Source organism: Ambystoma mexicanum, chromosome 3p (genome assembly GCF_040938575.1).
Source record: "Ambystoma mexicanum isolate Mex_15411 chromosome 3p, UKY_AmexF1_1, whole genome shotgun sequence".
In the NCBI taxonomy this organism is placed as follows: Eukaryota; Metazoa; Chordata; class Amphibia; order Caudata; family Ambystomatidae; genus Ambystoma; species Ambystoma mexicanum.
In genome coordinates this window covers 606,237,973-606,262,482 of record NC_090925.1, presented here as the reverse complement: position 1 = coordinate 606,262,482, position 24,510 = coordinate 606,237,973, and the positions used below count along the sequence as shown (strand labels likewise).

At 45.0% G+C, this 24,510-nt stretch overlaps 1 protein-coding gene across 1 annotated transcript in view; it reads right to left on the bottom strand.

Moving 5' to 3' along the window:
* Window positions 1-24,510, bottom strand: part of CDH22 (cadherin 22) — a 2,717,439-nt gene that overhangs the window by 1,702,767 nt on the left and 990,162 nt on the right. Inside the window, exon 4 of the mRNA XM_069651359.1 lies at window positions 12,582-12,876. Coding sequence (XP_069507460.1) covers window positions 12,582-12,876 — 295 coding nt within the window. The remainder of the gene's footprint in view (window positions 1-12,581; window positions 12,877-24,510) is intronic.

Genomic DNA, 24,510 nt, shown 5'->3' with positions numbered 1-24,510 from the left:
AGAATTGACTACAGCTACCAGAATTCTCTGAGGTCAAAATTGAGACTAATCAGTAACACCTGAAAAGACTGCTTCCCTGAGGATTTTAAAAGACATGAGAGTGCTTATAGGAGAAGAGCAACTGAACTGCAGCAAGTATACAAATCTGGGAACTAGAGTGCGTGCCTCACCCCCTTTTTTTCTACTATTCAGCTGTTATGTGACAGCCTTGGGTACATCAAAGCATCGCAAGAAGGGGGAAGGTGCACCTTCCTCCAGCCATGTAATTTAAATATCAAAGGCTCCATGGATCTGTTTTCCCTTTGTCAAATACGGCTGGTGGCAGTGCATACTAACAAGATAATTGAAGCAAGCCTGCTGAGGGGTCTTGGTTGCTGTACACCCTTTTGGTATGCAATGTGTCGAATCTAGCTAGTTACCACCACTCTTTATGAAAAGAAGTGAAATGCATGTCTGGGTCCACTATTTACCGTGAGGAAACCCGTAACCCCTACAGAGCTGACCCCTTTCAGAGGAGAGAAGTATATGATATGGAAGAGACAAGAATTCAGCTCTCACCACATACTTCAAGGGAGACATGCGCTTTAATCAAGAGTCACAGAGAGCAAAATTAACAAGAGAGATACTTTGATCTACAGCAGACAGGGATATGGGTGGGCTTAGGTATATGTTGTCACTCCTTGTCTGTCCTGTTGCAGAGCACTCTGGTCCTGACCTCATGCCTAACAGCAGATTGTTGGTGGTGACCCAGGATTGGTTTATAAGGTGGGCTTAGCCTGCACCAATCAATGGGGTCAATATGGCTTTAAGAGATGGCTGAACCCCTCACTTGACAGATCATCCGATGACTTTGAAAGGATTAAGAGGAAGGACTCATTTGGACCGGGCTGAAGGTAGAGTCTACCTTACAACTTCTGCCAGGAGTTCCAAGAGGGAAGTGAGATCCCTCTCCTAAACATCTCCCAAGGAACAGAAGGAGATACCGGACTCAAAGGACCCATCCAGCAGCTCCAGAACCTGTACCGAGCCAGCACACAGCATGCCCTGTTAGGTTCTTCCAGCAAGCTTCCTATGTGGGTAGTTCTAGAGAGTCTCTGGACTAAGGACAAGGCCATTGCCTGCAATCACTCTTTTGAGGTGTGCGCTGTTTGCCTGGAAAGGATGATACGAGCCCGGCGAAGAAGCAAAGAGGAGTGCCATACAAGCATCATCCAGCATCCATCTTTTAATGACATTTTCGAGACAGTTGAGTCCTCGATCCGCATCCAGCTGCACCGCTGACTGTTGTCATGCCGCAGTCACCTCGAACAGCATTCTAGATCCGCCAACCAGCACAGAGACAACGATTCTTGGCCACGAGCCGCTGCGCCGGACAGTCTGCAGACATCAGTCCAGCCTCGCTTGCCGAATTACCTGCCACCTGGTAACCGCAGCTGTCTCCCACCACTAACTCTGTCTCAAGGTCTGCGAAGGGCCCTGGAACTGCACTGATGCTGTCGAATACCAAGAACTTCTTCAGCACCAGGTACATTGTGGTTCTGCCCCCTGGTCCTTCTCCGAAGGCCCCTAAAGACAGTTATGACCCTTTGCTCCATTGGTGCTGAAACCAAATAACCTTGATATTAAGACTGATTATTTTACCAACTATCCTCCTATCAGTATCCAGAGTGCATTCTTTTCCTTTGTGAAACTCTCTGTCCTCTGTGTTCCCTACAGAGTGGGTTGTATTTTGTAGTTTGCTAGAACTGTCTGTTGTAGCAATAATAATGTAGATGTTTGTATACAACATTGACTGTGCAGTCCCTTTTATCATTTGGTAATAATTGTATTTTTGCTGTGTTGCAACTAACAAATAATCCACGAGCTTGCGGATATAAGCCTGCCGTTCCGTCCACATTACCAAAATTGGCCAAGGAGGTCTTATATTCCAATCTGTTCATATCCCTTCTGGTGCACTAGAGGTGCGGAACTGATTGATGGTTTAGAAACCGATAGTCACCACTGGACCACTGGTGCACCAGAAGTTTATTCTTCACAAGGGGTCCTGGTGTGGAGTTCATCCTATGCTATGTCATGAACTCAAGGGTTTGTGCGTATATATTCCTCCTCCAAACAAAGTACTCATGGAATGTGGAATGTTAACAAAGTGTTGTCCCTGTTCCACCATTATCCATGTAATACATCGATGTTCTCCCAGCAACAAATTTAGCCATGCAAATGTGTCTGGTTGCTTTTCAGAGAGTGGGGGATATGCATTCTGTGGACATTTAAGGGAGATACTACACGCATGACAGTGTTTGTTTTTGTATTCCTCATATTAACGCCAAAATGATTGAATTTCAGGCATACCCACAGGTCCCTTCATTGTATGTCTGCATTGCCTATGTATTCATGAGCTACGAACGGCGATTCTGAGAATGTCTGCACATCAGTTATTTATTTATTTTTGGAAACATTTTCTTTTTGTCTCTTCTCCTACTTTGGCTACATGGGCTTGTGGATTATGTCACGTTCTGGGGTTGACATTCCTTTCAGTGCTCTTTCAGTTAGTAGTGCTATGGCATCCATGGCCTTTGGGGAAAGAGCTAAGCTCGAAGATATTCTGAGAGCCAACGATTGGTCTAGGGAACAGGTTTTTTAAACTTGATATGGCAAACCCGTGACAAATGTGACACATGTAATTATGGAAAGCCTTTGAACCACCATAATAAGTGTCTCTGTCTCATCCATAGAAAGTCGAATGCTCCCATTGTTATGAACGAGAAATTGGATTCTATTTACGGCACAGAGGTAAGTATTATCCCACCCAACCATTCCTTTCCTTTCCAGGTTCAACAACTGAGTAATGCTCAGTACAGCAGCTCTTTTGGAAATGGACGCCACTATTCGATGTAGTGGGGATGTTGACTGAGACTGGTGGCCTTTTTGATTGTCTTGCCAAGATTGGTGGATTGGGCAGAACAGTAGCAAAAAGAGTATGTGACGTAATACAGGAAGGACGATTGTGAGATGAAACCCACGTGAATTGATATATGGGGGGGTCACATGACATACGGAGGACTAAAGGAACTAAAAATACAATAATTATCCATAGCTGCTAGTGGTACTATATCTTTTTTTTTCACTCATAGGGATATGAAGGCTACCCTTTTGCAGCTTTAAACATGTTAGGTTTTGGAACATGTGTGTGGTGTTTGCACCACAAAATGTCTGAAACCATTGTTACAGAAGAGAGAGGGGATTGGGGTTCTCAATTGAGAAGATCTGATTGATATAGCAACGGGTAATACCATGGCAAGAAACTGCCAAAACAGTTAAATCTCTTTTCCAAACTCCTCCGCAGTGCTACTCAATGAGAAGTCCCCTGAAACTATTTGCTCCAATCAATAGCTTTGTAAGACGCAAATTAGATGCTTCACTTTCCATTTCCCAGCTGCACAGTGAATTCATATTGGGCTATTTTGTGCTATTTACACAGACATTTGGGCTATATTTGGGTGACTTTTGTCAGCAGATCTTTTTTTGTTGTCCTCTTGAGGCTGCCTTTCTACACCCACCCACTCCATGATTACTCTGTCTTCCCCAACCCCACTCTCTCTACCCCATCCACCCACTGCCACGCTCTCTCACCCCAACTATTCGCCCACCTCAATTGCATGTGCTGTTTGGGTTTTGATTGGGTTATGTGGGGCTACTTTTGACAAGTCCTCCAGGGTGCTTTGTTTTTCATGTGTCTGCCTCCAACCAACTACCATCAACCACCTGACCCTGACTCTCTTTAACCCCATCCACACATCCACCCACCTTACCCCCACTCTCTCTAACCTCATGCACCCTAAACCAACCCCGTCTACCCCACCAACCCAACCATGTCCCCAGCCTCTCTACCCCCAACCACCTTACCCCGCCCTCTCTAACACCACCCACTCACCCACCCATTTTACCCCTACCTCTCTAACCCCACTCCCTCACCCACCACCACCTTACCCCTACCCTCTATACAATAAACCACCCACCCTACCCCAAACATCTCTATTACCACCCGCCCACACTACCCCAAACCTCTCTACCCCCACCTGACCCCAACCCTCTCTACCACCACACGCCCCCTCAGAATAATTTCCTGCCTTGCTCTATTCCCTTTCCTTTTCATTCTCGTGCATACCCGCACTCCTTATTGCATCCTCCTTTGAAACTTTGAACTCACCTGATTGCACCCTGGTGACTATAAAGACAAAATGCAAAAACACAGCAGTAAATGCTTTGCTAATGCGTGTTTTTTTGGGTGAGGATTGAGTTGGCAACTGGTATTCATTAGTGTGTTCCCTGCTGATCAGTGTGTGCTAATGATACATTGTTGCATCAGCAGCCAGTGGCATATCGATTCCTCTGGAGGTAGCTCTACAGCATCAGAAAACCATTGATAACAAGGCTACCAATTTTTTTGTTGTGAGGCTTCATCAAGTCGTAATGAAACAATAATAGTTAAGGTAGATACTTTTTCGATGAAGGGTGATGTTACACCTTTAAAGGGATTAAACATTCCTCAAGATTTTGTTGTGTGCCTTTATAGCTTGACTTCTAAGAATATTTCTGAACAGGGCTCTCAGTATGAGTTTTTTGGAGTGAAACATGATCTGTCTTTTACTTATAATCCAAAGACAAATTGTCAAACAGAAACGGTGAATCATATTCTGGATCGTTGCGTGTAATGGGCCAGGAAGACCACCTGGTACAATTTGTTTTTCACCGGAGAATTTGCATATCACAATTCTATGCATTCTGCTGTTCAGCAATGTCTTTCAGAGGCTACACCAGGAGAACATTCCAGATGTTATCCCACTACAGCCCTGGGTTGATAACTTTTTTTAATTTTTAATGTTTTCATGAGTTGATCAGTATTCGGGTATGGTTTACTAGAATATAAAAAAAGTCTAAAAATAACAATGAAATAACTTAGACCCACTTGCTACAAACCTGTTCCATCTTATTCTGTGAGAGACAACGTTTGGTTGTTAAATACAGTTTTTTCCTGGGATTATGTGGTGGTTAACTTTCATTTTGTATTTGGTCCTTTTTGGTGGACCATGCTATCAATCCAGTGGCCCTCCAGGTATGCTTGCCTCGGACTTGCAAGAAGTATCTGGTTTTTGAACTTTCACAGATTAAAAAGGTGAAATTGATCCTGCTGGTTGTTCAGAGATGTCCACTTTCAGTTTCCATTAAAGGCTGTGTGAAGGTTGACCTGGCTGAGATTTCAATTGCTCAGAATAATTTTGGTTGGGTGAATATTTGGTTCACTGGGGAGTGTCCACAGGGTTAGGTCCGGTGAAGCAGCTTCTTGTATGTATTGTTGATTATTGGTGCATTGTTTTTTTTTTTTTATCAACACAAATGCAGAGGCAGGACAGACACTCAGCGTTCAATATGTTGCTGGTCCAGATGTGGTAGAGAATAATGCACACAGCCTACTGGACCCAATCCATGGGAGACCTATGACCTCATATTTCAGATAGACTGCAGCCCATGTCCTCCTGCATGGAAGCATGTGACACTGGGTAATTCGGGGGAATACACGGTGACGTGCAGCACCCCCTTATGTCTTCATTCTGACCTCTGATCATTTCTCCAGGGGAACCCCAACATCGGAGCCCTGGTGTGAGCTTTGAAATAAATATGGGACTTTAACACCATTCATTAAAAGAAGGTGTGGGCGAATGTTGCATTCCCTCTGCAGCCTTCTGTGGAACATGCAAACATTCCCATCGTGTACACTGCCACGGAGACTGACTCGTAGTGGAATTCTGGGCGTTAGAGTGTTCTGCTCCTCAAAGCGGGCCACTTCAAATTTCCCATGGGCCCTTTCGAGGATATCGTGCCGCATTCGGCATTTGCCAGCACATGCTATCGTTTGTAATGGGTCGTGCAATTAACGGTCTGCCGACTTAAAGGTGCAGGGCAGCCCACGATTGTTCGCTGCAGATGCTGCAGCCGTGCACCGGGCTGCATTCACCGAAGCATTGTGACAGCTTCTGCCGACTTAATGAAAGGCAGAGTATTTTCAGCACACTTATTGAGACTGATGTATTCATTGTATGTCCTTTCCCAGCACTTAGGGGTGCTCCAAATTCATGCTAATGCAGCGGACACATACTTCAGTGGAAACTCGAAGGAGCACTTAAAGGTGGCTGCCAGACTGCTACATGTACACCCTATTTGATTCGAGTGTGGCAGTGCATTCAGCTCTCTGGCCCAATTTAAGAGTTGTGGGTACTGAAGACAAGCCTTCTGACAATAGGCACGTAGAGTGTGCCTCCGCTGTGCAGCCTTCAGCTCCGGTGCATGTGGTGTACACAATCCTTATTTGGCTGATGTATCACAACAGAGCCGGTCTCCCCCCGCAGTTTATGGGTTGCCAGGCGTCAGGGTCGTAATTTCACCGAAATGCCAGGGGTAGCGGAAGTGAGATCACATGACCATTGACCTCTGAAGACATCACAGGAAGTGATGTCATTTTGACCCTGCCCCGAGTGACATCATGGAAAGCGAAAGAGCATGACCTTTCTCCCCTTTAATGAGTCTAGCAATTATTGTACAGAATTCCAGAAAGACACATTATTTGTTATTCCTATTCTTTCTTATTTGGGGTCACTGCTCAAAGTGTTACACACGTGGAAACCCCTGGTCTTTTTGAGAGGCCTCAACATAAATTCCAACCACTTCAAAAACAAAGACTTGCCACAGCCAAAGAGCTTAAATGTAAAAAAATATATATATATTTTTAAAACGTGTTTTTTCTTTTTTTTTTAGGGGTAGCAAGGGAGACCACAGGGGTAGCAAGGGAAACTTCTGGGGTCGCAGTTGCGACTCCTGCCGGCCGCAAATGACATTCCTGCCAGGGGTCTGTGACGGTGCAATGCCCTTTGCTGGCATTACTCAACCCTTAAGGCTGCTACTCACCACTTGCTTGTGTCATGGAACTCTAGCCCCTGAGACAAGGTTCTACAGAGGAAACCAGCGCCTCTCCAGAGGTTTTGGCCTGTGGCTTCTGTTACATCGTGGCATAACACTGACTGATATCCTGATGTGGGAGACTGCTGAGAGCGGATTCAATCAAGGAATGTGGAAGCTCGTGGCAGGGAGACTGTAGTTGGAATGTATGGTTTTGACCCATAGCAGAGAAGGCAGGAGGAGAGAGAGGAGTTGACGGGCTGGGGCTGCATTATGTGTAACTCAGTAAATATTTAGCAGAAGACCTGCCTGTGCGTCTTCCACAAGTCTTCACGCAGCACAACAACTTCCATACACCCTTCAACTTGACTTTACAGGCTGGCCAGACCGGAGTTGTAGGCCCAAACATATGGGTGGTCACAGGTTGCCTATACTAGTTCTAGAGTATGTCTTCAGCAGACAGTGCTCCACTGAATGCTTATGTGTCCTGGAATCCAGAGGGATTGCACATCTGCCAAGCCCTTGCAGACCCAGTCCCCTCGGATGGGTACACTAGCTATGACTCTTCTGTTGACTTCTGCTCCTGCATGAGGTGACTCAGAGTCAGACCTTAGTGCAGCCTATCCGCAGACCATCACTCGTGGGATGGGAGCTCCAACCGTCAGGTGTATGTGTGCTCACATAGGTTGGCCCTTCCTCTGCACACTGTTCGTCAGGTGGATGCACAGGCCTTGTCAATGGGAATGCATTAACCGTTCCACCCTGGATTTGCAAAACGTCTCGTGCAGAACTGCATGATGGAGTCCTCTTCTTGCATTCAAAACCTTCGCTTAACTGGTACGAGAAGTTACCCGACACTCATCCCCTTATCCCAACTAAACACGTGTTGGGCCATTTGAGATGTTTGATCAATCCGTTTAGAAATAAAAAAGGGATGTTGCATGATGTTAGTGGACGGGTTATTGTGATAATGATTGAAAACTATTTCACAGTAAGGTCCCTGGGTGCAGTGTGCTTTAAAATGCAGTGCAATGTGTTATACTGTATCATGACAACATTTTCCACATTCGGCCTTGGGCTGAGCCAAGCGACCAGGTAAGAGGATACTTTAAACAGTGTTTGCCCACCGCCGCTTGTGAGTTAGTAAGGGCACTAGTCCAGACGCTTCCTTGATACAGCAAGACCTCTGCCTTCATCTTCATGGTACAGGGACAGAACTTCTTAACCGCAGAATTCTCCTTAGTGACTTTAATCCAAAACTGCAGTCGATGGAACATTTGATATCAATGCCTTTAAGAGACTGCAGCAAATCTTGCCAAGTGTGCTACCAGAATGTGAAGCAGCACACATGTGGCAATGTTTCTTTAGGGTAGGGGTCTGCAACATGTGGCTCTCCAGATGTTTGGACTACAACTCCTGTGATCCCTCACCATTGGCTAGGTTGCCTATGACTGGTAGGATTTGTAGTACAACACCTCTGGGGACCCAAAGGTTGCAGACCTCTGCTTTAGGGCATCACTGTAGCAACACGGGCATCGTGCATGGCACTTTCCACTTCGTGAATCTGCATTCTGAGGGAAATCAATTTAGGATCTTGCACGCCAGTAGTAGGATGCTGTGCATCATTGCCTGGATGCCAGCATGCATAGCGGGGATTCAAAGTCTCATGGTGTGGCCATCTCAGCCTCTTCAGTGCCTTCATAACGGTTAACTTTAAAGTGTTTCTTTAAAGGTTAAATATAGTCAAAAATGACTGAAAGTTTTTCAGCAGGATGACTTTGTTTTCAAACAATTATAGATACACAGAGGAAGCAACAGCTACACCGTTACACCAAACCACAAGGCCAACTCAGGACCCAGCTGTGAACATACAGGACCTGCCCAAAACATAAACGGGACCCCACTCGGGGCCAGACCTGCAAATTAACCACTAGCCTTGATAAGGACCAACAAGGTCGAAACGCGTGTCGGCTGACCACTACCAGGACTATGACTCCACACTTAACTATTAAATAAACCTGCATTGTTTAAACCGCAAAGAGCGTGGAGAATCTGCTTTTCCAAAAATCAGAAATTGCAAGGTAGCCAGGACCCCTTTTCCTACCCATACAAAGAGGTGTGGGCTTCACCTCAACAAAATCCTGTGACCTTGCATCAATATCTTTAGCAACACAAAATTACAACTCTAGGGCCCAGTCCCTTTTCTGTGAAATTATAGATATAAATGTATCTTCTGAAGTTGATTAACTCCTTGTTGTGTGGCCTGGAAAGAGCATCATCTTGTTTCAGGTTCTGCCTATTGAAAGGCAGTCACTTTCACATTCATAAACCAAGCCCGCAACTTCCGAACACAGAAGGCCAGATGCTGGTAAAAAAGCATATGCATGGAGAAACAGACAGATACACCTACATCCAGATCCGGCACTGGATAACGCATAGGGAAATCAAGAAAGCAGCTACTACGGAAACGGTGGGCCTGGAACTAACGCTACACGAAGGGGACGAAGCAGGAGCTGTGTCCAAACTATACAAGCTGGACAAAGCACAAGTGAGTGACACCTTTCCATATATGGACAACTGGGCGAAAGACATAGGAAAACCCATTACCGAGGAGGAATGGTGACAAATATGGACAAGAGCACTGAAAGCCTCCACATGCACAGCTGTTAGAGAAACCGCACATAAGATTTTCTTTAGGTGGTACTTGAACCCCAACAGGCTGCACAAAATGAACCCCAACTACCCTCCTACGTGCTGGAGAAACTGCGGAGGTAATGGAGATCTGTATCACATGTGGTGGTCCTGCCCAAAGGCGGCAACGTACTGGAAGGAAATCCTGGGCCACAGAAAGGAGATCAAAGGGAAGCAGCTGCCAGCAGCACCTAAAACTATACTCCTGGACACAACGGTGGAAGACATATATGCGGCAACAGGAAACAACGCAACGTTTATCACCCACCTGTTAATGGCAGCAGAGATGACCGTGGCACAAGCATGGAAAACCCTGAAGGCCCAATAACAGCATGTTGGTGGGTAAAGACCTGGAATGTAATGGCCATGGAGAAGGTGGGGGCCCTGAGGGACGGCAAGTACCTGAAATTCGGAGTTATTTGGGACCCCTTCTTCGATCATGTCAGCGACAGAGAAGCATACTTCTTCAGGCCAAACCTGCTGAGAGCAATTCACAACTGAATACGGACAAATCAAGCACAGGAGCCGCGACACTACGCAGAGGTCCCCCACTCAGAACACAACAATCCTAACCAACGTAATTGGAACTGATCCATACCAATGGGAACTGGGAGTGGGGAGGGTGTTAGGGGAGTGGTTGTTGTACGGTTGAAGTTATTTTGTGAAGCTATACCAAAATTGTAATTTCAAAGCTTGATGTGTGGCTTCAATAATTGACTTGCACTAAGATACATCACTGGCCTATATAATATATGAATGTGATACTTTTTGAATAAATAAAGTCGGTTAAAAAAAAAAAGCATATGCATTGGCTTTCAGAGGTGTAGCATCGCTGAGCGGGTTCTGTTTCTACTCACACCAGGACAGGAATGAACCCCGTCCTTAGTCGGGATTCGCTGGTGTACAGGCCGCAAGAGCAACACATTAAGACCCTTAAATCTTCCAATGTTCAGTAACTTTGATGACTTTGTACTTTTATTTAAGGTTGCTTTGATTGGTCTATCAAACTAGTTTATGATGGTTAACTCCAAAGCTAGGTTGGTACTGATTTTGAAAGTCTGGCACAGTTGCAAGATCGAAAGACTAATACAAGGGTCAAAGTTTAAAGTGGGCCCCTTCATTTTCTAACCCTGGTGTACCAATGCCTTAACACTCGTGATGCTTATTACAGGCTCCATGCCAACATATGGAGTCAGAATCTGCCCTTTCTTCACTATGACCATCACCTGTAATGGATTGCTATTGTCCAGCCACAGCAAACTTTGGTGTGATATGCACTAATTCTGCCAACGTGGACTTCTTCAACCATAGGTCAAGTGGCACAGCGAGTAGAGCACTCGCTTTGACATCTGTGCAGAGCCTGCTGACACAGGTTTGAATCCTGGCAGGGCCAAACTCAGCCTTTCAACCTTCCGAGCTCCATAAATGAGCACAACACACCGTGGGTAATAATAAGCAGCGCTCGAGGGTTTGTAGCGCTATATAAATGCCAAATTATAATTACTAATGAGTCAACTGAAAGGGTGCCCATTTCTGTTGTCGGGTTAAACATTTCAATATCTAACTCTGGCAAGAATATTGTGCAGAGAAGGCTGCGTTGGGAAGGGATCACACTTGCAATGTGTGGGGTCAGGAGCCCTTTCAAGTTATCTGCTGTGTCCCTTTCCTAGGATTCCCAACTTGCTTGCAGTCAAGGCCTGCTAGCCTCGAGTTCCCACATGAATGAAGTGAAACACTACCACAAATACAGGGACAATCACAATCGCCAGCAAAGATTCCAACCAGCAGATTTTATTCTCACGCTAGTCTAGCCTCAAAATAAGCCCCTCCTGGCGCTTTCGGGACTGAAGAGAAAGGAGCAACATAGTGTGATCCAGCCCGCCAAAGAAAGACTAGAGTGTAAAACAAAGCAAAAAAAACTGTTTATCTGAAGGACGTCTTCACAGCATGACTCCACCCTATAGATGTTATTTGCAATGCACAGATTGAGGACATTTGAGAGTAGAGGGGCCTTCTCAAGACCGTATAGAACTGTCCAGAGCATGGGGGTTTTCCCTCCACAGCAGAGCACTTCCCTGGAAATTCAGTGGCTGTAAAAAGGACACTTTAGATCTCCCCGAAATGTAATTTTACCGTGGACTGCAGAAAAACTTCAAGGTGTTCATAGATACAATTGGACAACGATGCCCAGGCCTCTGATACGAACGGTCAAGAGGTAGGAAGGCGTGATGGATTTTAGGGACACCCTCCAAAAACTCTTTGTTAAGGAGGGCCAGAGGCAGATCACGTAGGGTTTTATATAACCCTGTTGCATCCGTATCAAAGTGCAGCATTGATATTACTTGTGCCAGGACATCTACAGTCAATGGGGTCTATGGGTCTACGGGTGTATGAGTGGGAACTCTGGGTAAAGTGAGGCAGGTCCTGGATGGAGGAGGTGGCATATGTCCTCTGGGGCAGACTAGCATTAACACAGTGCATGTAGATTATCAAGAACTCCTGCGTGCAGACATACTCGTCGTGGGCGTCCCATATTTGAATTATCAAAGCATTATATACATGGGCACCATTTCTAAATAGTAATATTATTTGTAAAATCCTGGACATGGACCTTCAAAAACTATTCGCAATCTGGGCCTATGGCACCCAGCGCCTTCTGGCTCTGCTTTTCCAATTCTTCATTCGGCAACCATTTTACAACAGGGGCATCAGCATGTGACGATCAATCACGCACATAAGGCAATTATAAGTATCTGCATTAACGAAACACTATGAGCTAAGAGGGAAACAATACATCAGAACAAATGGGAGGCAGGGAAAAAGTGAGAAGATGAGGGGATACAAATCATGGAACAACAGAAAAGCACTGCATCAGGGAAGGAGGTTAATGAAGGAAAGACCGGGTTTCAATAGAGGGCCTCCTGTATTCAGACACTCACCGATTGGTGAAAGCTCCGGGATACTTCCTATGTAGGGGACCTGCAGGAACTTGGGTTCGCTGTCATTGATATCCTGGACCTTGATGATGAATTCTGACTCGGGCTCCATCAGGTTGCTGGTTTCGCGGTCCCGAGCCTGAGCTCGCAAGGTGTAGAAGGTCTTGTACTCACGGTCCAGTCGCTCAGTAGCATGAATGTCCCCCGTGAGTTCATCAATGATGAAGATGGTCCCGGCGCCTTCCCCAGAAATGGTGTACTTGATAGAGCCATCCCCATCATCGGAATCTGAGTGAATCTGCCGGGGGGGTTGGAAAGAGAGGACAAAGAAAATGTGACTTCTATAATGGGCATTGGAGTAGAGACAGGCAACACAGCCATTGACAAAGGGTAGCACACCACAGAACATGTCCCCCAACGACTGGCTAAACTGAATAGCTCTGCCCTATTTCAAAACAATAACTCCGTACATCAAAACACTAGTTTTCTGTGAATGAAAATGCCACTGACTCCCAATCATTGTCCCACACTGGCCTTCTATCTCCAATGCCTGTGACTTCTACTTCCCCCAGCATTGGCCCTACAAGAAATCAATTCTAGGCAGCTGCATAGGGTGCAACCAGAAAAGAGTTACAAGGTGGTGCCAATTTGGCCATAAAAATCATCAAATTGTATGCATAGTCTTTCTTCATTAACACTAGTCATTTATTACTATCACTGTCAGCATCTTGGCTTATCCGAGCTGGTTATGGGGCACGGCAAGAATAAAGGTCCACCTGGTCCAGCTGGAGCATTGCAATCAGGGTGCACCTGATTTCTCCTAAAATCCATACCGGTATTTGGCAAGCGGGCGTGTTTCCACGGGGTAAAGTTGATTCATTGAAGCTTGGGAGACACGGCGGAAGCCATCAGTATCGAACACAGGCTGTGATATGGGGAAAAAAAGGGGCTGCTTCATGGAATTATTTGCACTGTGCAAAGTCACTTTTCAGCAGTGAAAAGTCACTTTGCACGGTGCAAAGAATTTATGAATCAGGCCTTAAGTCTGCGTCCCTCAGCAGCTGATTGGTGGCAAACATTCCCCGGGTGATAATGCTAGTTAGGAGAAGGGACAGCCCGCCATAGGGGCGCTATGGTGCACCCCCTCTGGGTCCTATTTCATAAACATTGCAAATATGGTCCGTGCATTTGTAAAGCATCTAAATATCTTTTCCATAGGACAGCAAATGGGCCAGGGCTGGAGCGCCCTGCACTGTCTCATGCCTATTAAATACATTAGGGAGATGTCAACCTACTTGACAGGATTTATCTCCATGAATGGGTGCAGGGAAACACATGCCTCTTCCTTCTCTAGGTCAGTCTCAGAGCGCAGAACGAGTTACATTAAATGTTTCATGGGTGTGTGTACGAGACTGAGCCAGAGATATATCTAGAGAGAGTGGGAGCATGTCAAAGACTGTTGTAATAGTGTGTGCATTTATACACGTGCGTGTGTGAGTGCTTGAATTAAATGAAGAGATGTCCATATGTTGTCGGGGCAGCTGTATGATGACTGATGACCCTTCCTCACAGAGTTAGAGGTGTGGGGAGGCAGCTAGGGAACACTCACATTGCCTTTGCCTGTTATTCATATAATGTTATTATTATTACTGGAATTATGGGCAAAGACAACATGAGTACTCTGATGTGGGTGGGGTGGTTACATTGGTGCAATGTGCAGCTAGTCTGGACATTTTGTCTTACTGTAGCATCATGCCATAGTAAGAGAATATGTCCAGACTTCTTTGAAATGGTATTTGTTTCTGGCATGAAGGTAAAGCCAGCATGAGTGTTGTTTACGTGGCAGTAATGGCCTACATTGGTGCATCCAGGAGGCTGTACATATTTTCTAGCAATGGGATCATGTTATATTACAACAATGTGTCCAGAATGGCTTATGGGTGGCATATTTTACTGGCATCTAGCTGGAAAGCTGACATGATGATTTTTTTTACGTGGCCATAATGAATTACGTTAGTGCAGGCAGTATGATATTATGTTCTTACTGTGGCAAGGTGAAGGAGAAAGAAAATATGTCTGTATTGGCTTTGGTATAGTATTTTTCATTGGCATCAAGGGTAAAGATAAAAGGATGAGTGTTCTTAATTGGCCATACTGGACAACATTATTGAAACCAGTCTGGATATATGTTCTTACTGTGGCACTATGCCATAGTAAGACATTTCATCTGGGCTGTTATGTAATCATATGAAGGGAAAGGCCAACATATTGAGTGTTCTTAGGTGGCTATGCTGGCCTACATTGGTGCAACCCGTCTGAACATATGTTCTCTCTGCAGAAAACCATTATAATTTTAAGGCATCACGGGTAAAGGCCACATGAAAAGGGTTCTTACTTGGCCATTCTGGCCTAGATTACTGAAGTTAGTCTGAACATATGTTTCTTTTTATGTAAGGAGGCCACGGTAGGAAAATATGTCTGGGCTGCTTTGAAATTGCATTTTGTCCTGGCATCAAGGGTACATCAAACATGAGTGTTCTCACATGGCAGTGCTGTCCTACATTGGTACATCTGGTCTCAATGTCTTACTCTGGCATGACATGTGTTTACAGGCATCAAGAGAAAGACCACCATGAGTGTCTGTACTACTGCTGGACATACTTTCTTACTGTGACATTATGCCATAGTAAGAAAATACATCGATAATGGTTTTGCAAGACAAATTTTACTGGCATCAAGGTTAAAACAGTATGATCAGTTGTTTTACACGGCTATACTTGCCTTCATAACCCAGTCTGGTCATAATTCCTTACTATGGCATCTTGTAAATATAGCATTATTATATTCCTACATGGCTGTACTTGCCTATATTGGGTCAGCCAGTCTGCTGGACACATTTTCGTACTTAGGTACTGTGAGAAATTCGACCATCTGCATGGTGCGTGTGTGCTCGCCTGACCTTTTTTACATTTTAAAAGAAATTGACCAATGGTAGATCAACCTCCAGAAAATGAGTGTGGCTGAACCGCACACATTTTCATATGCTCACTGCATGGCATACAAATAGTCCTGTGTAATATGGGTGGACACAGCCTACAGGCACCGCCCCCCTTGTCATATTTAGTTGTGATATGACACCATGTCCTCTCAGAATGGGGAGGGAAAAACATTGCCCCTGCAAAGGCCAGCCAAATTAACTATCAATGGCTCCATGTATTTGCCCTGTTCTTTTGTTGAGCCCTGCAGAATGGTGGCTGTGATTAACCCGAATATCACACTAATGGAGTATACTTCAAACAGGCCCACATAGGGCATGGCTGGTGAGGTTAACAATGGAGACAGGAAACCCCAACAACCTTTGATATACACTGTGTCAACCTGAAGCCAGCTCCAGCCCTTAGCATCAATGGACAATGAAATGTCATGACTGGGACTGCGTGTTTAAGCAAGTCATCCCCGAAGGGGGAGCACATTCAGAAGTTATTAGTACATGGTTTGATGGAGACAAAGTCTGTTCTCGTCACATATGCAAGAGAGATCTGCTGCTTTATTCAGGAACCACAGAGAGCTTAATTAGGTAGAACAAACCTTTGATCTACAACAGTCAGGAAGATGGGTGGGGCTTAGTATTTCATGTTTTCACCCCTTTACCTTTTCTATTGCCAAGCACTCTGGTTAGGACATCATGCATACAGGAGATTGTTGGTGAGGAGCCGTGATTGGTTCATTAAGGTAGGCTTAGCCTACACCAATCACTGGGGCTCTTTTGGCTTTAAAAGAGGGGTGAGTCCCTTTTTTGGACAGACCATCTGAAGACTTTGTAAGGAGTGGCAAGAAGAACTCAGTATTGGACCCCTTGCTGATGGTACAATCTGCCTTACATTTTCGGCCGGTGAAGGAAGGCCAGGACCTCCAAGAGGGAAGCAAGATCCCTCCCTTTAACATCTCACAGGGACAGAGGGAGATACTGAATCCAGGCGACCATACATCAGCTCCAGAACCAGTACCAAGCCAGCATAAATCGTGCCCTGCTAGGCTAGCAGCAAGCTTCCTAGGTGGGAAGTGCCAGAGAGTCTCTGAACCAAACCAAGGACAAGGCAGCTGCCTGCAGCATTCTCCTCAGCTTTGGGCCATCCACCTTAAAGAACAAAACGAGTCCAGTGAAGAATTTAGGAGAAGCATCTACTGACATCTGCCTTAAATTACATTTTAGAGCCAGTCGAGCCCCTCAAGCTGCTACTGACTGCACCGCTGACTGTTGTTATGCCGCAGTAGCTAACGACATCTGAGATGCCTTAACCAGTGCTTCGTGGAATGCTTCAGACCCACGACCAGCACTGAGACGATTCCTGACCCTGAGCCACCGGGTAGGCCAGCCTGCAGCCATCCACCCAGTCTCGCTCACCGAACTGCATGCCGTCTGATACACACAGCTGTCTCCCTTCTTGGACCCGGTCGCAGAGGCTGCAAGGCACGCTAAAACAGACTTGACGCTGTCGAGCACCAAGAACTTCTACAAGCACAAGGTACATTGTGGTTCTTTCCCTCTGGTCCTTCTCCGAAAGGCCCCTAATGACAGTGTATGACCCATTACTCTCTTTGTGTTGAAACCAAGCATCCTTGAACTATTGCGATCAATTACTATACCGACTACCCTCCGGTCAGTATCCAGAGTGAATCCCTTTTCCTCATTTGAAACTGTCTATCCTCTGTATTCCTTTACAGGGTGGGTTGTATTTTGCAGTGTGCCAGAACTGTCTGTTGTGATAATAATAAAGTAGATCTTTTTTATACAACCTTGACTGGACAATCCCTTTTATCATTGGACAATAATCATAGTTTAGCTGTGTTGCAACTAACCAACCATCCACAACCTTGCGGAGATAAGCCTGCCATTCAGTCCACGTTACCAAAATTGGTCAAGGAGGTTTATAATTTGCTTGTGGTTCCAATCTGTTCGGACCCCTTAATGTGTTCTAGAAGTGTGGGGCTGATTGATTGTTTAGAAATTGATATTTATCCCTGGACCACTGGTAGCCCGGAAGTTGATTTGTCACAGGTACCATGCCATAGTAAGAAAATATGTCCAGACTGGCTTTGTCATGGTATGTTTTACTTGCATGAAGGGTAAAGGCACCATGATGAATTTGCATACAGAGCCATACTCAGCTACATTGTTTCAGCCAGTCTGGACATATTTTGTTACTTTGGCATTGCTTTTTTTACTGGCATCAATAAAAATGCTCCTGTGTAGGATATTTTCTTGTGTTACCCTACAAAACTGATTGTAATCTGTGTAGCTTTTTCCCAATTTTTCACAGAAAGTGTGCTGTAAAATCCACCTTTTAGGCCATTATTTGAAAAAAAATCTTCCTGCGGAGAACTGGCTCGAACCTCACCTGCTTGGTTTAGGCTCCCTTGCTACTCAGTGCCTCCAACATATTGGTGGGGCAACATTTAAGACCCTCCTATTGTACCTTTGAGAGATAATATTTATCAATCATCTACAAACGGTGTACGCAATAATCACAATTTTACTTGGAGATAGCCTAACAATAGTCTTTCACTGTCATAGACACTTCCTGAGCCCTGATAGCCACATACATGTACTCCCACATTGGCTGTCATGCATTATGGACCCACAGTATGAGGCACCACAATTCAGCAGTTCCTTCCCTCCTTCGTTAATACTACTCTCAGCCTTGAGCAGCCTGTCATACAAACCTTCTCTCCTTCGCGTACACTGTGATTCATTGCGTTGAGATGTTTATTATAAATATTTGGAGCTCTCAGACAGAAGAAACTAAACTGATTTATAGCTCACTTTATGGTGATATGAGTAATTAAGAGTGCCAAACACATATTATCATTCCTTCTAAAAGGATTACAGAAGTTAATACCAAACAACAGAGCACTCAATCTGTGTAGTGTTGCAATCAAATAAATGCCTGCACCGAGAGAAGGAAGGAGGCGAGGGGAAGAAATGCATCTGTGGGCTGTCTGCAGCTTTTGAATGCGTTACACCGCATTCAAACAAAGAATATGCCATATTAGCAGGAAATGATAATGACGGGTAGCCAGAATGGGCTGCTTCAAGAATGTACACCCCAAAAATCAGACCAACACCTTTTGACAGGAATGCACACATTTAACGTCACTACAAACCCCACAAACGGACAACAACAACTGAGGTATTTTATTTTTATTTATTTATTTCATTTTTTGTAACACGCCAACATGCCCGTGGGCCTCAGGGCGCACACAAAGACAAGGCAAGGACAAACAGGCACATAAGGCAGAAGAGGAGGGCATAGTCAATGAGTTAGTCCAGGTTGAAAAAGGGAGTTTTTATGGCACATTTGAATACAGTATACCTCTGGATCTGCCGTATCCGGGCTGGTAGTGCATTCCAAAGGAGGAGGCCCTAAGCATCGAGACTGGTGCCTCCAAATTTGGCTGTCCTAAATTTGGGGTGTTTGAGGACGACTGCAGTGGATGAGCGAAGATTTCTCTCATTAGGCTTGGTACTAATGCGTGCTGACAAGTATGTCGGACTGCTGAGACTAACGCATTTGTGGGTCGTAGTCAGCACCTTGTGTGTTATACGATGTTTGACCGGAAGCCAGTGAAGTTTGCTGCCAAGAGGAACTGGCCCTTACATCAAAATGGACGCCAGAACTAGAGTCAGGCGAGCGGTACAGAGAGGACATCGATGCCAACAGTTTGGCTTTTGAGTGGGCATGGGAAAGGCATTTGCCAGGCAGTGCCATAGTGGTATTAACTGGCCATTGAGGGTAGCAGCTGCAGAGCTGCACAAGTGCCTGGGCATATAATAGCAGAGCTTGGCAAATGCCTAATACGTTTAAACAAGCCAAAATTGTTGGCTTTGCTTTGCCAATGCTGGCTTTTGACAGGACTTCAGTGAAGGACATGCAGAGTGCTTATACATCGAGTGGCTGAAGGCTGACCTGGTGAAGATATATATATATTTTTTTACACAAATAGCACGTTGACATCTATAGTTAAGTAATTCATTCTGAGACGGCTACTTTAAAAAAACACTGGCAGGCACTTTGAACGCAAGATTTGATGATAAGGCTTGACATCCCACTACGGTGTGTTTTGGCAGAGAAGGCACAGGAAGTGGGTGGGAATTGTGATAGGGAGTAACATGGCCATGGGCAGTCAGTGGGTGGGTAAATAACCAACCACCACCTACAAGCTTTGTATCCCTCCATATATGCCATTTCTTGCTGTGTGCACTCTAATGCAAGAGTTTTGTTTTCTAGTTGGCGCTTAGCCCCACCTTACAGAGAAACTGAAAAAAAGCTTAAACATTGAATCAAGAAGGCCTATGGTTACAGGGGGTAGTGCAAGCGGTGGTGTCTCCTTTTAAAACAATGCAGCTAAACATTTTCAAAAAGGGAGAAAAGGGCACATTGCTTCAGGAAAAGGAGGGAGGTCAGGAGGGCAGCAAAGGGTCAGCGGGGAGGGCGATTTCACCTCATTATAATGTTTGAAGGAAAATGAATTGCTGCAAAGTGTGGAGCTATGAATTGGTAACGGAGGGAACAGGGTAGTGGATGTCTGTAGCAGAGTAGGAAGACATGCACATTTAACTATAACCAGCAATATGTTTTCAAAAGTACAGAATTTTCGAAATAATATTGTCTGTGATTATATTGTTAGACTTAGATCTTTTCCAACTCCAGGTGAATACGTGAGTGGGATTCCCTGCCCATTACTTGCTGGTGTCTATGAGTTTTCATCCTGAGTCTCCAGCCCCTCCTGGTTCACCTCAGAGGTCCATCCTCTATCATGGTCGGCAATGAGCCACTGGCAAATCTATCCCTGCTGCATTTCCAGCTGCTGGCCTCCAAGCATCCTGCTCCCATCTGCAGCTGCTGGCCTCCATGCATCCTGCTCGCACCTGCAGCTGCTGGCCTCCATGCATCCTGCTCGCATCTGCAGCTGCTGGCCTCCATGCATCCTGCTCGCATCTGCAGCTACTGGCCTCGATTCATGCTGCTCGCATCTGCAGCTGCTGGCCTCCATGCATCCTGCTCGCATCTGCAGCTGCTGACCTCCATGCATCCTGCTCGCATCTGCAGCTGCAGGCCTACATGCATACTTGTCAGTCTCTGCCACCTGCAGTCAGTGCATTCCTTCCTGTATTCTCTGTTTCACCAAAACGTTCATAGAAATGGCTGAACTAAACACAGCCTCTGGTGATGAATGCACACCCAGCACCTGTATCGCCTTAATTACTTCCGTGTGGGGAAAGGGTGCAGGCGTTTGAACCAAAGGGTAAGTCTTTCCTCACTGCTGCTGCTGCCGGATTGAGGGCCCGCCCCCCTGGACAGAAAACTGTGAAGACCCCCTCCCATGAGGGCAAAGCCAGTGGGGGGAAAAGGGTGTGGGTGTTTGCACCGGAGGGTGAGTCTTTCTTCACTGCTGCTGCTGCCAGATTGAGGCCAAACCCCTGGACTAAAAACTGCTGAGTCCCCCCCCCCCCGTGAGGGCAAATCCCATTGGGGGATGGGTGCAGGTGTTTGCACCCAAGGGTGTTTGCAACTGGGGGTACCCTGAAGGTTGCTGTCTGTTCTGTTCCTTCGAAGGCTTTTGAAGCAACTGGCTCTGACATGGCTACTTGACAGAACCGGTGTAGCAGGAAATCTCCGGTGCACATGTGGATTGGGAGGGAGAGCCGTAGCAAGGATCCCCAGGGTTGCACAGAAACAGGTGAGAGTCACTGCACCTATTTGCCATTCCTTTGATATTGGGTCAAGGGACTCAGGGCTAGCTGATCAATGCAGGAAAACTTAGTAAGAAAATGAGGAGAGTGGCCCCGTGTAACGTACTTTTTCCATTCTGAATAGAAGGCCTAGTGTACTCAAAATGGATAGGCCAATTATTGACAACCCAGATGTGCAAGCAAACCCTGCACTTGTGTCTGCATCCACATTAAAATTGAATATCTTATTAGTCAAAAAGAAACTCCCAGCGCCAGACCAACTGATAACAGCATGTACCAAAGAGGCAAGCACAGCTAATGTTAAAAGACCTTTTGGCGAAGCCCATTCCCTAATAACTAAATTGTATAATTTCCTGGGCTCGTTTGGCCCTCCCCAACCACCCTTGCAACCAGTCTGGATTCGTGGGGAGAGAGAATTGTTGGCCAAGATATCGCTAATTTTGCCACCCTAAGCAAACCGGAAACTGTTGGATGCCTGTGCCCACGCACCGCAAATGAATACATGGGCTCTGTGCCATTGCCGACACCCATGGATGTTCCCGTCTGGATGGCCGCAGGGGGTGTCATCGCTTTCAACCTTTTGCTGAATCTTGGGATGCCCTCCTCTACAAGCTGTACAGTGATTGCTAGCCCCTAACCCCAGAAAGCCTAGATCTTCGACCTTCCAGTCCTAACCCTATTCCCTGTACCCTAATACCTGTAATGGGGGAAAACATAACACGCAAGATACCTGCATCTGATGAAATCCTTCAGCCTGCAAAACTCCCTAATGCAATTAAATGGCCGCAGGGGTCCCCTAAAGGGCCTCTGCAGGACAAAGAAACACCTGGTTCTGTGAGCCGAGGGACCGTAAGATTGGGGACACAGGCAGCCCCTGGTGACTTGCCGTCAGACAAAAGACAGGTTTTACCTTTTCCTGTGAGAGAGTGGCCAATAGCCAATCAACAAATACCTTTGGAGAGACACTGGGTAATTAAGGGTTGGAGGGATCATACCCAGAGACAAAATATAGTAAACACTAATGATCACTACACCACTGCACTGTTTCAATAAATGTTATCTACATCAATAATGAGAAATGTGAATTAATAACACACATGTCTAAACCTCATAGCAGAAAATACTATAGTTTTTAAACCAAAGCGCCCCACAAATAGTATTTAAAAAATTGTATTGAAATTCATAGCATAAAATCAGTAAAGATAGATTTGTTAAGTCACTAAAAGTGTTGTGTGCAAGTGATTAAAGTGACTTGTGCATAACAACATTATTTTACACATACACAAAGTCTAAAACATATATCAGAGAATCTCGCACAAGCAGTAATGCACTGCTTAACACGTCAATTTAGAGAAGATAGTATGCAATAGTCCTTCAGCGTACTTTGCTAGGAAGATCTAATACTCCTTGAGAATGCTAATATGATGCTCCTATGAACATGAATGTGAAATTGATACCACTGTTAACAAATGCAGTATACATAACCCAACATGTTTCGTTCTTTAACATGTACTTATACAGGTACCAAAACTTCTTCAGGGGACCAATTTCTCTTAATGTAAAAATCGGTTCTCGAAGGTAACATTTCTTTCATTAGACACTCTCAACAATGACAGAAGAGATAGAAGAGACAGAAAAGACAGATGCCTAGTCCTGTAGTTCAAACACAGCTTCAATTACTGTTGTTCTTTATATTTTGGCACAATTCAAGAAAATAAATGACTCTAGGTGCGCTTACCACCAAATTTTCATTTTGTCAAAAGCGGGTAGTCAACCGCCTTGAAACTAGGCGTCGGCTATAAAGATTATTATTTAGTCAAGGGTAGATTACGTTTTAACAAATCATGTGGATCTCTACCAATTCTCTAATAGTACTTGTTCATTTGTCCTGCAATAATATCCCCACTGGTCTTTGCTCACAGGAGCAAATGCTGTGCTGAAATTGGCCCCAAAGCTAGGCCCCCTTGTTCAGACTATCAAGTTTCATGGTCCTTTAATAACATGTAGTTACTTTTTTTGCCCTAACATAGGCTTTTGGCATGAACTCAGCTATGCATGTTACTACCAAGCAACATCCAGCTTATTTCTAACTTTAAACTGACTTTATTCTTTCTGGGAACACCTATGTGTGATTCTTTGTACATTGCTGGATGTTGTATTTGTTAAACTTGTATGGCTTTTAGTAAAAATAAAGCTATGATGATGGTGATAATTAATACGTTACGCACCTGGACTTCACTGTATGTCCTTTGCTCTGTCTGTGTTATCTTATCACCCCCCGCATTTTCTCTTTTACTGCCTCCCCTTGTTCACTCCCACCAGCCCACCAGCTCCCATTTTCTCTCTCCTTCTTTCTAGTGATATATCTTGTGTCTCCCTTCTTCTCCTTCATCTCACTTTTTCCTCTCTGCCTTAGTCTCTCTCTCTCTCTCTCTCTCTCTCTCTCTCTCTCTCTCACTCTCTCGCTCTCTCTCTAAAATTAATTTGTGTAACTTGTTATAACTTATGGAATGAACTCTATTGTTTTGCATATCAGAGAAGAACGGAATGGTTGAATATTCAATTTGTCGTTAATAGATTCTTATGTGTAAGATCCAGTGGTCGAAGTGAGCGGGATCGGTTGGGAGCGGTGCTCCTCTACTTTTTAAAATTAAGTTTTACTGTTCCTATACTTTTATTTTAAAAAGAAACCGTTCTGTAATGGTTTTGTTTTAAAATAAAAGTGTAGGAAGAAGTTGAAACTTGCACTTTCAGTGCACTACACTGAACGTTCCCTTAAACAGCAGGCGCATGTTTTTGGGGGGGTGCTTTGTGTGTGGGAGGGGGTTTGTGGGGAGTGGGTGCAGGCCAGCAGGGAACATAGTTCCACTACTCATTTTCGTACACTTCGACCACTGGTAAGATCTGTGTATTTATGAGCCAAAACTAAGTCAAGATAGGTAGTTCAAAGAAGTGAATTAGTCTAGTGCTTCATTCAAGGGCACCCAAAATGGCTATCATGTAACTGATTTAAATCAACATGATGTGTGGTTAGTCCGAACACACCACAAGGTTGGTAGCACAGAAAAGTAAATCTGTGTGATGTATAGAAGAACAGGAGACGGGCAGGGTGGTCAATAAAGCTTGTAATTTGACTATACTAAATGTTAGTCTATCTTCATGGTTTAAAACCATGGA